The sequence below is a fragment of the Saccharomycodes ludwigii genome, chromosome V (genome assembly GCF_020623625.1).
Source record: "Saccharomycodes ludwigii strain NBRC 1722 chromosome V, whole genome shotgun sequence".
NCBI lineage: Eukaryota > Fungi > Ascomycota > Saccharomycetes > Saccharomycodales > Saccharomycodaceae > Saccharomycodes > Saccharomycodes ludwigii.
This window is the reverse complement of record NC_060204.1, coordinates 685,494-699,935: the sequence shown is the minus strand read 5'-3', so window position 1 is coordinate 699,935 and position 14,442 is coordinate 685,494. Positions and strand designations below refer to the sequence as shown.

Sequence of the window (14,442 nt, the reverse complement as noted above, 5' to 3'; positions counted from 1 at the left end):
GCTTAACTTAGGACTTTACTTTGGCATTATACTTTCCGCTACTTTTTAAGCTTTTTTTGTTTTTAACTACTAATCTACAACAAACACAAATAAAAAAAAAAAAAAAAAAAGGAAACAAAAGGAAAAAAAAGGAAAAAAATTTTCAAATTTCAATTAATAAAGAATCTTACCAACTTTTGCTCATCATAGCTTAATAGCTCGTATAAATTCAAGTGTACAAACTTATCATTTACAAGAAAGATAACACTACTAATAATAATAAATAAGTAAAATAAAAATAGGAAAAAAAAACTACTTGTTTATAACATTCTAAAGAATAAACAAAAAAAAAAAAAAAAAAAAAAAAAAAAAAGGAGCTAAGAGTTATTTTCACACAAACTTTGTTATTATAAAAGACTAGAAAAGACTGAAAATAAAAGATTTAAAAATACCAAAACGATCAAAATAAAAGAAAACAACGCCACATTGACCCTATGAATAATAACAGAAATATTGGTAAAAGCGATTTATCCACTAACATTGGTAATGGTGGTAATGGAGCCAACAATAAAATAACCAAAGTTCTTGGTGTTACTGGTCCTATTTCTACAGCGTCGCCCACATCTGACGAAAACAAATTAAATGATGAGTTAATTGAGGAACTAAAGAGAGAAAATTCGTTTGAAACAGAACAAGAGACTTTGAAAAGAGTAGACGTGTTAAAAATTTTGCAGGAATTGGCTCAAAAGTTTGTCTTTATGGTGTCTAAAAATAAAAATATGAGTGATGGTATGGCTAAGGATGCAGGTGGTAAAGTTTTCACTTTTGGTTCTTATAGGTTAGGGGTCCATGGTCCAGGCAGTGATATCGATACTTTGGTCGTTGTTCCAAAACATGTCACTAGAGAAGATTTTTTCACTGTTTTTGATGCACTATTAAGAGAAAGACCTGAACTAGAAGAAATTGCGCCTGTGCCAGATGCTTTTGTCCCAATTATAAAAATCAAATTTAGTGGAATATCTATTGATTTGATTTGTGCCAGATTAGATATACCCCAAGTTCCACTAAACCTAACTCTTAGCGATAAAAATTTGTTGAGAAATTTAGATGAAAAGGATTTAAGAGCACTAAATGGTACAAGGGTCACAGATGAAATTTTGCAGCTGGTTCCCAAGCCCAATGCTTTCAGAATTGCATTGAGAGCAATAAAATTATGGGCGCAAAGGAGAGCTATCTACGCAAATGTATTTGGTTTTCCAGGTGGGGTGGCATGGGCGATGCTGGTTGCTAGAATTTGTCAATTATATCCAAATGCTTGCAGCGCTGTAATTGTGGCAAAATTTTTTCATATTTTAAACAAATGGAACTGGCCCCAACCAGTTTTGTTGAAACCCATTGAAGATGGGCCCTTGCAGGTCCGTGTTTGGAACCCAAGAATATATGCACAGGATAGATCTCATAAAATGCCTGTGATCACGCCTGCATATCCATCAATGTGTGCTACCCATAATATAAGTGAGTCTACCAAAAAGGTCATACTATCAGAGTTGCAAAGGGGTGCGGAAGTTTGCTCAGAGATTTTCCAGCACACTAAAACCTGGTGTGATTTGTTTGCCAAACATAACTTTTTCTATAAGTACAAATTCTATTTAACGGTTATGGTATCCACTCGTGGTACAGACGAGCAACATTTGAAGTGGAGTGGTTTGGTAGAAAGTAAGCTAAGATTGTTGGTTCAAAAGCTGGAACCGTTGAGTGGGATTAAGTTGGCACATCCCTACACTAAGCCATTTGAGATAACGTATGCTTTCAATGACAACGAGGAATATAAAGATATTTTGAATAAGTATGGTACACATAAAACAGAGGGGATGCTATCCATATATCCAGTCGTCACAGAGGAAAACAAGAATGACAGTGAAATCAGTAAGATGCAGAAGGTTCATATAACTACCATGTATATTGGATTAGATGTTGATTTAGATGAAAAGAAAAGAGTTGATATTCATGTCCCATGCACGGATTATTTCAATCTATGTCGTTCATATCCTGAATATGAAGATGCCAATACCTTTTCGTTGATTATCAGATATGTGAAAGTTTATGATTTGCCGGATTGTGTTTACGAAGAAGGCGAGGAAAGACCGGTTAAGAAGAATAAAAAAAGGAGGCAATTGAAAACGGTAGAACCAAATAAACGACCCAAATCAGAAACGTCCTCTGAGGATTTGCAGCAACAAAAAGAGCAACTGGCATCTGCGGAAGTAACAACGGTTGGAGCTCAGCAGCAACATGAAAAGCAACAGCATAACCATCATCATCCTTCCGTGGTGGTTGAGAAGACCACAGTTTAATGTTTAGAAAAAAATAAAGTGGAATTAACAATTTAAAGTTGTATTTCGTATAATTGCTTAGTTGGTGAATAAGCCAGTAGGTCCATTTCATGTTTGAAATTTTTTTTTTTTTTTTTTTTTTTTTTTTTTCCTTTCCCCTTTTCACTGGCGAATTGAAGAGAAGGGGGGAAAAAAAAAGATTTAGACAAGTTATAAAAAAAAAAAAACAAACCATTATATATAATTTAAGTAGATGCCTAAATACTAATTGGCTCGAGCGAGTACTTACCTACTGTTGTAATTACTATTGATGAATTTTACATATATATATTTTTTTTTTTGTTTCTTGAAAGCAGAACTTGTCTTGTTCGAAAAAGATAAGCATGTGCTGATTTTTGTTTTAAGGAACGACAATTCGCGTTACTAGAACGTACTCATAAATAATCAATGATTCCCAAAATAATAATATCATATATATATATATGTGTGTGTACTATTTCTACATATGAATAGTTTGTATGTGCATACATAATATACTATAATTAGTCAAGTTCCAGTAATGCCTTATTCAACAAATATGAATTTAAAAAGAAAAAAAAAAAAAAAAAAAAAACACTGAAATAAATACTGAAATAAATAGGAGTTGAAATAAATCTAGTGAATAACGTATTAGTGTATTATTGTTATTAAAAAAATTTTTTTTACAACGATTTTTCTTCTGCCCGTGATTTACTTGCTGGCTTGATGTTGAATTTTTCCTTCCCCCCTTCTCCTTCTCTTTCTCCTTCGTCTTTTTTTTTTTATTTTTTTTGTGCTTTTTAAATTTTACGGAACATATTTTGTTTAAACATTTTGCAGTTAATTTTATTTATCAATTCCAATTTGCTCCTGATAAAGTGTTGGTCTAAGATTAAGTAGCAAAAGAACTTAAGTATCATATACAAAGAACATTCAAATCTTTTTTTTTTTTTTTTTTTTTCTCCTTCCTTTCTTCTGTCGTTACAATTAATTGTCCTACAACAATAATTCCCCCCTCCCCTATCTTCCTATTATAGATTACAACAATAGCATAAAGAGGAACGTATATTAACTTATAAGATATCATGCCGTTAGGAATGTTAAAGGGAATAAGTGGAGGTAGTTCTGGTGGTGAAAATAAATCTTCTCAATCAGTTGATTCATCCTCTTCTTCAAATGTCGTAACCCAAGGTAACCAATACCATAATAACCACCAAGATAGTGGTAGTAATTCTACTAGCCAGGAAAAAACCAGTGGAAGTAGTACTTTAGATACGGATGATATAGATGAAACCGATGAAGGTGGCCAAAGTATCTTGTTAGGTATTATTTCCCAATTAAAGCCTGGTTGTGATTTATCAAGGATCACGTTGCCAACCTTTATTTTGGAAAAAAAATCTATGTTAGAGAGAATCACTAACCAATTACAACAACCTGATATATTGCTAGATGCCCATGCCGAGAAGGACCCATTGGAACGTTTTGTTAAGGTTGTCAAGTGGTATTTGTCTGGTTGGCATATTGCTCCTAGAGCTGTTAAAAAACCGTTGAACCCTGTTTTAGGTGAATATTTCACTTGTTATTGGGATTTGCCAAACAAAGAGCAGGCTTTTTACATTTCAGAACAGACCAGCCACCATCCACCAAAGTCGGCTTATTTCTATATGATTCCTGAATCCCAGATTAGAGTTGATGGTGTCGTTTTTCCTAGATCTAGATTTTTGGGAAATTCTTCTGCTGCTATGATGGAAGGGCTAGCTGTTTTGTCGTTTTTGGACATGAAAGATCCTAGAAATAGCGGACCGGAAAAATATACTTTTACTCAACCTAATGTTTACGTGAGAGGCGTTTTGTTTGGTAAAATGCGTATTGAGTTAGGGGACCATATGATCATCAAGGGGCCTACCTATCATGTTGATATTGAGTTCAAGACCAAAGGATTTATATCAGGTACCTACGATGCTATTGAGGGCGTTATTAAAGATTATAAAGGGAATGATTATTACGAAATCAGCGGTAAGTGGAATGATATTATGTATATCAAGAGTTTGAGAGGGAAAGGTCATAAAAAACAGGTTTTGTTGGATGTCAACAAGACACATCCATTAAAACCAAAAGTTAGAAGTTTGGATGAACAAGGTGAATATGAATCTAGGAAATTATGGAAAAAGGTTACAGACGCCTTGGCTGTTCGTGATCATGAAGTGGCTACCGAGGAGAAATACAAGATTGAGGAAAACCAAAGAGAATTGGCTAAGAAGAGAATTGAAGATGGTGTAACTTTTCATCCAAAATTATTTAGAGAGTCTACCAACCCTGAAGATGAGTTAGATTACTATTTGTATAGATGTATTCCAAGCACAGCCTCTGATGAAGAAAAGATTAAGGATATTTTAGAAACTGCGCCAATCCTGCCAGGTCAACACTTTACTGAAAAGTTTATGATTCCTGCATATAAAAAGCATCAACTTCAAGAAAAACTGCTCAAAGAATCTGAAAAAAAATAGCTAGAACAGATAAATAGGTGACTTTTATATTTTATTGTTATTGTTATTGTTATTATTATATATTGATTGTATATCCTTTTTTATTCATATTTTTTTTTTTATTTTATTTTATTTTATATATATATAGATATGATATTTTGCATATTTATATTACTAATATAAATATTATATCATCGTACTCAGTTTGCCTGGACAAGTCCGTGTCTAGATTCACCTTTCTCGCAGTTTCAATATGGCTTTGTATTTATGCAAAAAATATTTTAAGTGGTACATGAATTGGAATTCCGAAATAAACTTTAGGTCATTATTATAGGAGTCATGTATTTCTGGTGGATCACAATGTTTGAGTTCTAAGCTCATAAATTTGTTTTCAAAATCGCATACTTCTGATTCCCAACCAGCGAGTAACTTTGTATCCACCATATGTTCTTCATTCCCGTTCAACAACAAATAATACAAAAAATTGAATTGTGGCGATGTTGGAACTCTTAAATTATTAATTAAATCTATCACCGCATTTATCTCTGATCTTAAATCGAGCTGCACAGGATTTGAGTCTATACCAGCAATTCCTTTATTAGCAAGATCTTGGCCCTTGGTCCCCATTTTGCTAGCTAATTTGGTGTATAGCCTTTGAAAATCTCTGCAGTTGTATGTTGTATCTCCATTAATATGAATTAATAAATAACTATAGCAATACCATGCTGAATTATCTCTTAAATTTCGAAGACAAAACTCTTTAATCTTGCAGATATTTGAAAATCTTTTGCTCTGTTTAACATAAGCATTGTCACTAAACCATTTCAAAGAGTTCCAGCAATAATAATTAGAAAAATGTGCCTCAGCAGAAGATAGACAAGTGTCCAAGTAATCAAGTTTCACTGTGTTGGGATAGTAAAATAATTGTAGCACGTATAATTTTTGATATAGTTTCCATAGTATGGAGGATTTGTTTATACGTGGTTGGTTAGAAGATAAAAGTAGTTCAACTAAATAAATTTCTTTTTGAACCAAACTAGCCGGTAATAAATAGCTATTCTCAAAGTATGACTTATCAGAAGTCAAGAGTTTAAAAAATATGTCCTCGTGAAGCCGTAAAAAAGTGTGTTCATCATAAGAGCCTATTAGGAAACCTAGAGTCATTATATAATTGTAAAATAATTCGGCATTGTTGCTGTTGTTGTTGTTGTTATTATTATTATTTTCAAGTAAAGTTCTATCTTTCCAATAATCATGGGAAGTACAAAACATGTTCAATAAAGTAGATTTAAAAAGGATTATTTCTAGACATGATTCCTGTTTCCCGTGTTGTGTCGTTGGAATAAAAAGTATAGGTTCTTTGAATTCACATCTGTCTTTAGATATTGTTAATTTACATTTATCATAATAACCCTTTAAATATAGCGATTCATAAAATTGAAAACAAATAGAATCTTTTAGCTTTAGTAAGTCCATAATTTTTGATTATATTTTGCTTCTTTCCATCCTGCTCTTTTCTCTTGGATCTGGGCAGATTTTTATTTATAAAAAAAAAAAAAAAAAAAAAAAAAAAGAGGTACAAAAAGATGGATAAAATATTTCTTTCAAAAAAAAATTAAAATAAAAACAAATATAACATATATTAGCGCGAGAAGCTAAAATTCACTATTATTCAAATACTAACTTCATTGAACATACAAGATTTAAAACTTGACAGCAATATAAAGTTTTCTCTGTTTAACTGCTTACTTGCTTATATATATATATATATATATATATATCTAGCATCATCGACAGAAAAGTGGCATTAGAAATACTTTTCATTTGAACAAGGAGAGGGGGACAGTTAATGATAACAAAGATGAGTCTCTTTTCAAAAACATTATCTAAGAAAGAATATATATATTCCGATATACTCATTTTATTATTGTTACCACTGGTACTACTTGTTATTTCAGATTTCTCATTTTAATTATTTATGCAAGGCATTTCATATCGAAAAAGCCAATGGTTTCTTCAAACTTCTTTATTTTAACAAAACCAATTTGTTTGTTTTTCTTTTTTGTCCTTATAAATTATTATCTTATTTTTTATAAAAACCACACGAGCTTTTATGTTGCAAAAATAACAACCACAATTGTTATAGCCAGTAGCATGTATTTCTACACCAATAATTATCGTAATTGTACTAATAGTTTTAATTAATATTTTATCAACTCTTAATGAAAGCTCATCCGGATTTGTGTCTTTACGATTTTCTATAGCCTCATGTAGAAACCAAAGTATAATGAGATAAAGACCTGGCACAATTACAGCACTCGCTGTTACTAAGCAGTCTTTTTTTATTATTATACCAGTAAGATTTTAAGTATTCAAAATCCTTATTTTAGCCAATAACTTTTGTTTTATAATCCCTGAAGAAGTGGAACTATGAACAATTTTTGTAACATTTTATAGTGAAAGTTCTATAGCATTAAAACTACGGAAGGGATATTTTACAAGTAAACTAACCTTGGATACTAGGTGGTGTAATTCAATGTGATAGCAGTCTTCAATGCCCACTGCATTTTATGCATTTTTATTTTTTATCAATTGTATCGGCAAATGAGTAAGTTGGAATTAACGATAAAAACTGTGATACAAGTAAATATATATATATATATATATATATACAAAATCCTGCAATTTTTGTTTTTGTTTTTGATTATAATGGACCTCATAAAGGAGATAGGAAACTACAAAAAGATTAATACTATAATATATATGTGTATGTACAGGAGTTATATATATATATATATTAGCATTATTACTATTAGTTAATTAGAAGGCTAATTATTTACTTTTAGCTGCTTGGATGGCGTTTTGAATTTCATGATCTTCTAAAACCTTAACATCCATTAAAATATTAGAATAGTTGATTCTCTTTTCCTTTGAGGTAACATTGCTCTTAATGGAAACATTATTAGAATTAAAGACTTTATTAGATAAATCAATAGCACAAGGTTCAGCTTCATTGAATTTCGCTGACCTACCAGATAACACTTGAAATATAAAATATTGACGGAATTGTAATGGGGTAGTCAATGTAGTGATTTTGCTATCAGATATTAAAACACCCGTCTTAGATTGTAAGTATTTGGTAAAATAAAACTTGCTTATTAAATCTGGGAATTCGGATTCCAAGGTGATTGGAGAAAAAGCTTTTTTATTCTTGTCACCTTCCTGTTGTTGTTGTTGTTGTTCTTGTTGTTTGCTATTGGCATAATTTAAGCTTTGCTTTAAAATTTCATCTAATTTAGCTTCAGAATTGACTTTTGTGGGGCTTAGCCATTGATTAAATGGTGCATTCTTTAACTTAATGGCATGTTCAGATTTATCTATTGGACTGCCGGTGGAAGATCCAATAAAATTACTTGGAGAATCTAAATCTAATTTTAATAATTTGCTATTAGTAGTACCATTTGTAGTAGTATCTATGGAACCGGTTTCTATTTCATTAATTAATGTTTTTGTATCCTTACTAGGAACAGCTTGTGTTTTTTTAATTTCACTGTCATCTTTTTTTTTTTTTCTAAACCAAGACATAAAATCATTTTGGATTCTGGAGGTGTGTAAATTCCTAGCTACTGAAAAAGCTAATTGTTTTTTTTGAGATGTGTTAGCGGTGGCAATAACATTTGATATTACTCTTTTGATTGGAGGGTTACTGAACATAGTTATTGGTTGTTTTTTTTTTCTTTTTTCTTTGTCTATATTTCTTGTAATATTAATCACAAAAATTACTGAGAAGGAAATTTAATACTTTCTTAGAAAAAAAAATTTTTTTTTTTTTTTTTCGAAAAATATAATTATTTTCTCTCTCTTTTTTTTTTTTTTTTTTTTTTTTTTGGTATTTTAGTATTTTGTATTTTGCATTTTGTTTGTTTTAAGTCAATTCCGCTTTTTTTTTTAATTTTATTTTGTTAAAAACTTGTACAACAAAATGCATAGAAATATAAGAGCCATAATATCAAAAAAAAAAAAAAAAAAAAAAAAAAAAGGAAAAAAAAGGAAACAAAATGGGCATTATATTTAGTTGTTGCTTAAAGAATCATGAAGATAACGACGATCATCATCAAGAAAATGATGCATTATTATATAATAACAATGATGGAAATAATGGGTATGACTCAATGAAAAGAGAACTAGAAATAGAAGAACAGAAAATGTTAGCAAGGGAAAATGAATTAACTGATATAGTTAATAATACAAATGACAAATTAATAGACATCTCGGTGATGAATAATAATGGTACCAACAATAATGGCAACAACAATTTACATGATGATGTTGATACAACTAATTCAAACCATGCTACCTCCTCTGTGACAGCTATATCTTCTCCTTCAGGATTTGTAAAAGTTAATCATAAATTTAACATACTGGATACTAATTCCTCTTTAACTAGCCTTGAAAAGGAAAAGTTGAAAAAATTATGGGATGTGATTATAAATGGTTATATAGGACAGTTTACTATAGATTTTGACGAGCCTTTAGTAGCGTCGTTATAAAATAAAATAAAATAAAATAATTCGTTCAACGTGATATTTGCTCTTCCTTGTTGATAACAATAAATATTTCTGTACGCATTTTCTGTGTTTTATAAAATAACAAAAATAATAAATAAAATGTATTTTATTTCATCAACGTACCAGAAATAAATACAGTTTTTTCAATCTTTCTTACAACATCGGATAAAAAACATTTCTCAACAACTACAACCAAACATGCCGCCAAAGAAAAGAAGATCACAAAATGTAGACTTACAACCCACGACAATTACAGCAACTTCAAAGAGTGAAGATGAAGAGCAGCAGCAGCAGCAGCAGCAGCAAGTACAACTCCAAGAACACGAACAACAAACCGTTGATACTCTTCCCAATTCCTTAACTAGTGGTAAACAACCACGTATCAATAAGCAAGGAGAGGGTAAAATATTACCTGTCAATTACCAAGAGCCGCTAGATCCTAATAGTGAATTATATCTTGATGCAGACTGGGATATCCCTAGATTTAATAAATTTCTTCAGGATACATTAAATTATTTGGTTGATACAAACAACTCTACTTTCAAAGATTTCATCAAGCTTCCCAGTAGGAAGTTTCATCCCATTTATTTTCATAAGATTGAAAATCCTATTTCTATTAAGGAAATTAAAAACAGAAACTATGAAGGATCTACCAACCACCACCATCATAACAAAAATAGAAATAAAAGTGACACTGATGAAACTGTCAATATGACCAGGTACAGGGACTGTTTATTGGATATCGAATTAATTTACAAAAACTGTTTAGCATTTAATGAACCAGAATCTTTGATTGTCAAGAACTCTATGCAGGCAGTTAATTATATCAAGTATGAAATTATAAAAACCAAGAACGTTAGCGTAAATTACCTAATGAACGATGGAATCAGAGATATTTTATTGGAAACATTAGCTGATTTGGAAAACGTTACTGAAAAGAAAGTGGAACAAACAGTATCCAAGGAGGTAATGGAAACAAATTGTGATGATTCGACTAACCTAATGTCACCATTTTTGGAATTGGTTGATAAATCTGAATTTCCGGATTATTACGAAATTATACACAAACCAGTTTCTTTGAAATTTGTGGAAAATAATTTAAAAAGTGGATATTACAAAAAACTTTATGATTTTTATATTGATGTTGTTACAATATTTCAAAACGCGTTGGTTTTCAATGCACAAAACACATTGATATACCAAGATGCCATAAAATTATTGGGGTATTTTAGAGTGGTGTTCTATGATAAATTGTTACCGCAATTAAAGAGGAAAAGTGAGATTGGTGAGTTAAAGTTGGAAATTGATAAATTGGAATACGATAAGTATTTGATACACGGGGGAACGCATTACAAAAAAAAAAAAAAAGGTGCTAGTAGTGATGCTGCATCTGCTAGTAGCATCCGTTCTGTCAATACTCGTTCCATCAACAACAAAACTAAAGTCACTGATAATCCTTCTGTGTCTATTGATGATAATCATATAGGAGACGACCCCACCTTGTCTGCTCAAGATAATGATGTGGTCAATGAATACGCCGGTAGTGCGACCACCACACTTTCTTCTAGTTCTAATAGTTATCCAATTGACAAAAATACCGCGGCAAACATCGACCCATCCATTTCAAAAGGAAATAATATCGAAAATAATGCCAATTTAGATATTAAGAACAATTTAAATGATTTTGATGAGACCTATGATTTTGATGAAAATGAAACGCTATTTGATTTTAAAAAAACAGCATCCAGTAGTGCAACTAGTAGGGTTGGAAAGTTTGATATTTTAGACAGCATGTCTAGAAATTCAAAAAAGATGATATATAATAACTACAAATTATTAGAAGAAATTAAATTTATATCCATAAATGATTCGTTTGCCAATACATCTATACCAAAATTGGATCAAACCTTTGTGGAGTATATTTTCAAAGGTAAGGATTTTAATGCCTGTAGTAACAATTATTCGGTTAATTTGCCTGTCAGACAGATGAATCTATCCGTAATAATTGTATTAAATGATTTATTTGCTAATGTTACTAAAATTCCGAACGGTACAGAGCCTGGAAATATACATGAAGATGGCCTTGTAAGATACCGAACTGGTGTTAAATTTAATAGGCAAGTCAAGGTGCCAATTGAAGGTTCTGTTTTACAAACTAGCAATGTTAATTCTAATAGTTCTGGGAATAAATTAACCCCCTTAAAATATGACTTATTGATACCTGAAGGATTGAATTTATTAGAAGTTCTTTGTGAAACCGTGAATGTTGATGGTCACATAGGAGAAACAATTAAAGAGTCTATGAATATATGGATTAACACATCCTAAAAAATAAAAATAAAAATAAAAATAAAAATGGCTGTGTATAAAGATTATATAATAATATGTATATGAAAGGGTACTAATGACGGTGATAATATGGCAATTTGTTTTATATCGAACTAATTGTGTGTGTGTTTTTTTCTTCAATTTAATTTAATTTAATTTAATTTAATTTACGTTATTCGGGTTTCGATTGTTACTTTTGGGTATTAATATTTATTGTATAGTAAGCATAAGTTGTTCATTATAGAATCCGAATCTGTTTGCCATTCTAGTATAGTGGTTAGTACACATCGTTGTGGCCGATGAAACCCAAGTTCGATTCTTGGGAATGGCATGTAATTTTTGAATATTTTTTGTTTGTATAAGTGTTCTAGGAAATCTATGTACGAAGAAAATTTTTCCTTTTTCCTTTTTCCTTTTTTTTTTTTTTTCCCCTATGTTTTGTATCTTACATTTTATCGACTTAATAAATATGATCCTATTAATTTCATTAATCACACTATATTACAATAATATATACATAAAAAATAAAAGTAACCACAATAACATCTAATAGTGTGCTAAATATAACAAATAACTAACGGAAAATAATGACTAACGCTAGTTCGACCAATAATCTTAACCTAAAGCTAATTAAATCAATTCCACCCTTACCAACAACAGAACGCAATTTTTCCACAAAATTATCATACCATAAACAAACAAATAGTTTATTGTATACAAATGGTAAATCATGTTTCATAAGACCATTAGATGATACCAATGATAATAAGGTATACCAATTTACCGGACATGGTAATGTTAACTGTACTGTCGCTAAATTTTCTCCCATTGGCCAGTTTGTAGCCAGTGGTGATGAAAATGGTAAAGTTATAATTTGGGAGTTTTTAACACCAAGTGCCTCTAGTACTAGTAACGTTGAGGAGGATGAGCCTATTAAGGTGAAAAGTGAGTTTGAAGTATTGGCAGGCAGAATTAACGATATTTCATGGGATGTAGAAGGAAGAAGATTGTGTGTGGTTGGTGAAGGTAGAGATAAGTTTGGGGTTTTCATTTCATGGGATTCAGGGAATTCGTTAGGTGAAGTTAGCGGGCATTCTACTACGATTAATGCGTGTCATATTAGGCAAGGCAGGCCAATGAGATGTTTTACCGTTGATGATGATGGATCCTCGGTTTTTTACGAGGGACCACCATTCAAATTTCATAGCAGTGATCGTGTTCACCATGACCAAGGAAAGTTTATTAGAGCGGTAGAGTTTTCTCCGTCATCTGGCAAAACAAGTTATTGTGTTTCTTGCGGCAGTGACCGTAAAATTGTTTGCTATGATGGGAAAACCGGTGAGTTTTTAAAATATGTGCAAGACCCTGATGAGGAAATCAAAGGTGGGTTCTATTCTCTGTCCTGGGTTAATGAGAATAGCTTTGTTACAGCTAGTGCAGACTGTGTCATTAGGTTATGGGATGTTGAAACTGGTAAATGTTTACAAAAATGGACGTGCGGTAGCAAATTGGAAGATCAACAAGTTGGTGTAATCGCAATTTCTTTGGAAAAAGTTGTTTCAGTATCTTTAGATGGTACAATAAATATACTAACCATTGGAGCCTCGTCCAACACTATGGAGTTGGAAAGAAGAATTGTTGGACACACAAAGGGTATTACTGTTTTAAGTGGTAATGTATCCGGTTCTTATGATGGTAGAGTCGTTGAATGGGAACCTGAATTTGCTACCGCTAATAAAATGTTTGCTCCACATTCAAACATGATTATTTCGTTGGACACCACCAAGTTTCCAACTATTTCCTCGGTCTCTTGGGATGACACATTTAAGAGTTATACTGATGGCACTATTTGCGACAATGCTAATAATATCAAATTTAATTCCCAGCCTAGATGTTCATCTACACATGATGGAATAACTGGTGTGGTAACATTTGACAATGAATTAATAATTATTGATGATTACGAAAGTAAGATTTTATATACATATAAAATTTCATCTCTTTCACCATCTGTCGTGGCAATTACATTGAATAAAGAATACGTTGTTTTGGGATATGAACAAACAAACGAAATTAAAGCATTGAGAATATCAGAATTAGAAAGTATGGGTGATAGCAGTACTATATTGACATTCCCTGCACTCAGAAGTACGCCATCTTGTATATCGATTTCCCCATCGAATAATTATGTAGCAGTCGGTGACATACTAGGTAAAATTGTATTGTATGATTTTGAAACTAAGCAGGTTAAAACATCTCGTTGGGCCTTCCACACTGGTAAAATCACTTCGATTGCATGGAAGAAGTGTTCTGGTGGTGATGAAAATGAAGAGGATTTGGTTGCTACGGGCTCTTTAGATACGCATATTATAATATACTCAGTTAAGAGACCAATGAAAGTTATCAAAATGATGAATGCTCATAAAGATGGTATTAGTGTTGTCCAATGGAATGATAGTATTAATAATAAAGAAAATATTATTGTGAGCGCTGGTGCAGATGCATGTATTAAATTGTGGGAATTGATTTAGAGGTTTAGATTATGTTTTTTTTGTTTTTTTTTTACAGCCATATACATATTATATAAGTGTATGTATATATATTTATATTTATTCGTATTTTGTTATCTATAATTTGGTTGCTGATATTGCCCTTTAGGCATATTATAAGCTAAATTTTTTAAAAATATATTAGTTAAAATAGAATTTTATTAGTCACTCAAATACTTTT

The 14,442-nt window shown here is 31.3% G+C and overlaps 7 protein-coding genes and 1 non-coding gene across 8 annotated transcripts; 6 read left to right on the top strand and 2 right to left on the bottom strand.

The window, feature by feature from the left end:
• Nucleotides 1-473: 473 nt before the first annotated feature.
• On the top strand, nucleotides 474-2,333 carry PAP1 (polynucleotide adenylyltransferase PAP1; the record flags this gene model as incomplete). Its single annotated transcript, XM_046079115.1, has 1 exon — nucleotides 474-2,333. One exon carries the CDS (start codon nucleotides 474-476, stop codon nucleotides 2,331-2,333), a length of 1,860 nt encoding a protein of 619 aa, XP_045933731.1.
• Nucleotides 2,334-3,415: 1,082 nt separating this feature from the next.
• Nucleotides 3,416-4,837, top strand: OSH6 (oxysterol-binding protein OSH6; the record flags this gene model as incomplete). The annotated part of the gene is made up of 1 exon (XM_046079116.1): nucleotides 3,416-4,837. The coding sequence occupies one exon, from the start codon at nucleotides 3,416-3,418 to the stop codon at nucleotides 4,835-4,837; it is 1,422 nt and encodes a 473-aa protein (XP_045933730.1).
• Nucleotides 4,838-5,047: 210 nt separating this feature from the next.
• Nucleotides 5,048-6,292, bottom strand: ECM9 (Ecm9p; the record flags this gene model as incomplete). Its single annotated transcript, XM_046079117.1, has 1 exon — nucleotides 5,048-6,292. The coding sequence occupies one exon, from the start codon at nucleotides 6,290-6,292 to the stop codon at nucleotides 5,048-5,050; it is 1,245 nt and encodes a 414-aa protein (XP_045933729.1).
• Nucleotides 6,293-7,648: 1,356 nt separating this feature from the next.
• On the bottom strand, nucleotides 7,649-8,530 carry MRPL13 (mitochondrial 54S ribosomal protein mL50 MRPL13; the record flags this gene model as incomplete). Its single annotated transcript, XM_046079118.1, has 1 exon — nucleotides 7,649-8,530. One exon carries the CDS (start codon nucleotides 8,528-8,530, stop codon nucleotides 7,649-7,651), a length of 882 nt encoding a protein of 293 aa, XP_045933728.1.
• A 344-nt stretch (nucleotides 8,531-8,874) lies between these two features.
• MEH1 (Meh1p) lies at nucleotides 8,875-9,366 on the top strand (the record flags this gene model as incomplete). The annotated part of the gene is made up of 1 exon (XM_046079119.1): nucleotides 8,875-9,366. One exon carries the CDS (start codon nucleotides 8,875-8,877, stop codon nucleotides 9,364-9,366), a length of 492 nt encoding a protein of 163 aa, XP_045933727.1.
• Nucleotides 9,367-9,582: 216 nt separating this feature from the next.
• On the top strand, nucleotides 9,583-11,712 carry RSC4 (Rsc4p; the record flags this gene model as incomplete). Its single annotated transcript, XM_046079120.1, has 1 exon — nucleotides 9,583-11,712. The coding sequence occupies one exon, from the start codon at nucleotides 9,583-9,585 to the stop codon at nucleotides 11,710-11,712; it is 2,130 nt and encodes a 709-aa protein (XP_045933726.1).
• Nucleotides 11,713-11,971: 259 nt separating this feature from the next.
• On the top strand, nucleotides 11,972-12,043 carry SCDLUD_004085. The gene has a single exon. It is a non-coding gene; the product is annotated as a tRNA-His (tRNA).
• A 256-nt stretch (nucleotides 12,044-12,299) lies between these two features.
• On the top strand, nucleotides 12,300-14,243 carry AIP1 (Aip1p; the record flags this gene model as incomplete). The annotated part of the gene is made up of 1 exon (XM_046079121.1): nucleotides 12,300-14,243. The coding sequence occupies one exon, from the start codon at nucleotides 12,300-12,302 to the stop codon at nucleotides 14,241-14,243; it is 1,944 nt and encodes a 647-aa protein (XP_045933725.1).
• Between the last annotated feature and the right edge of the window lie 199 nt (nucleotides 14,244-14,442).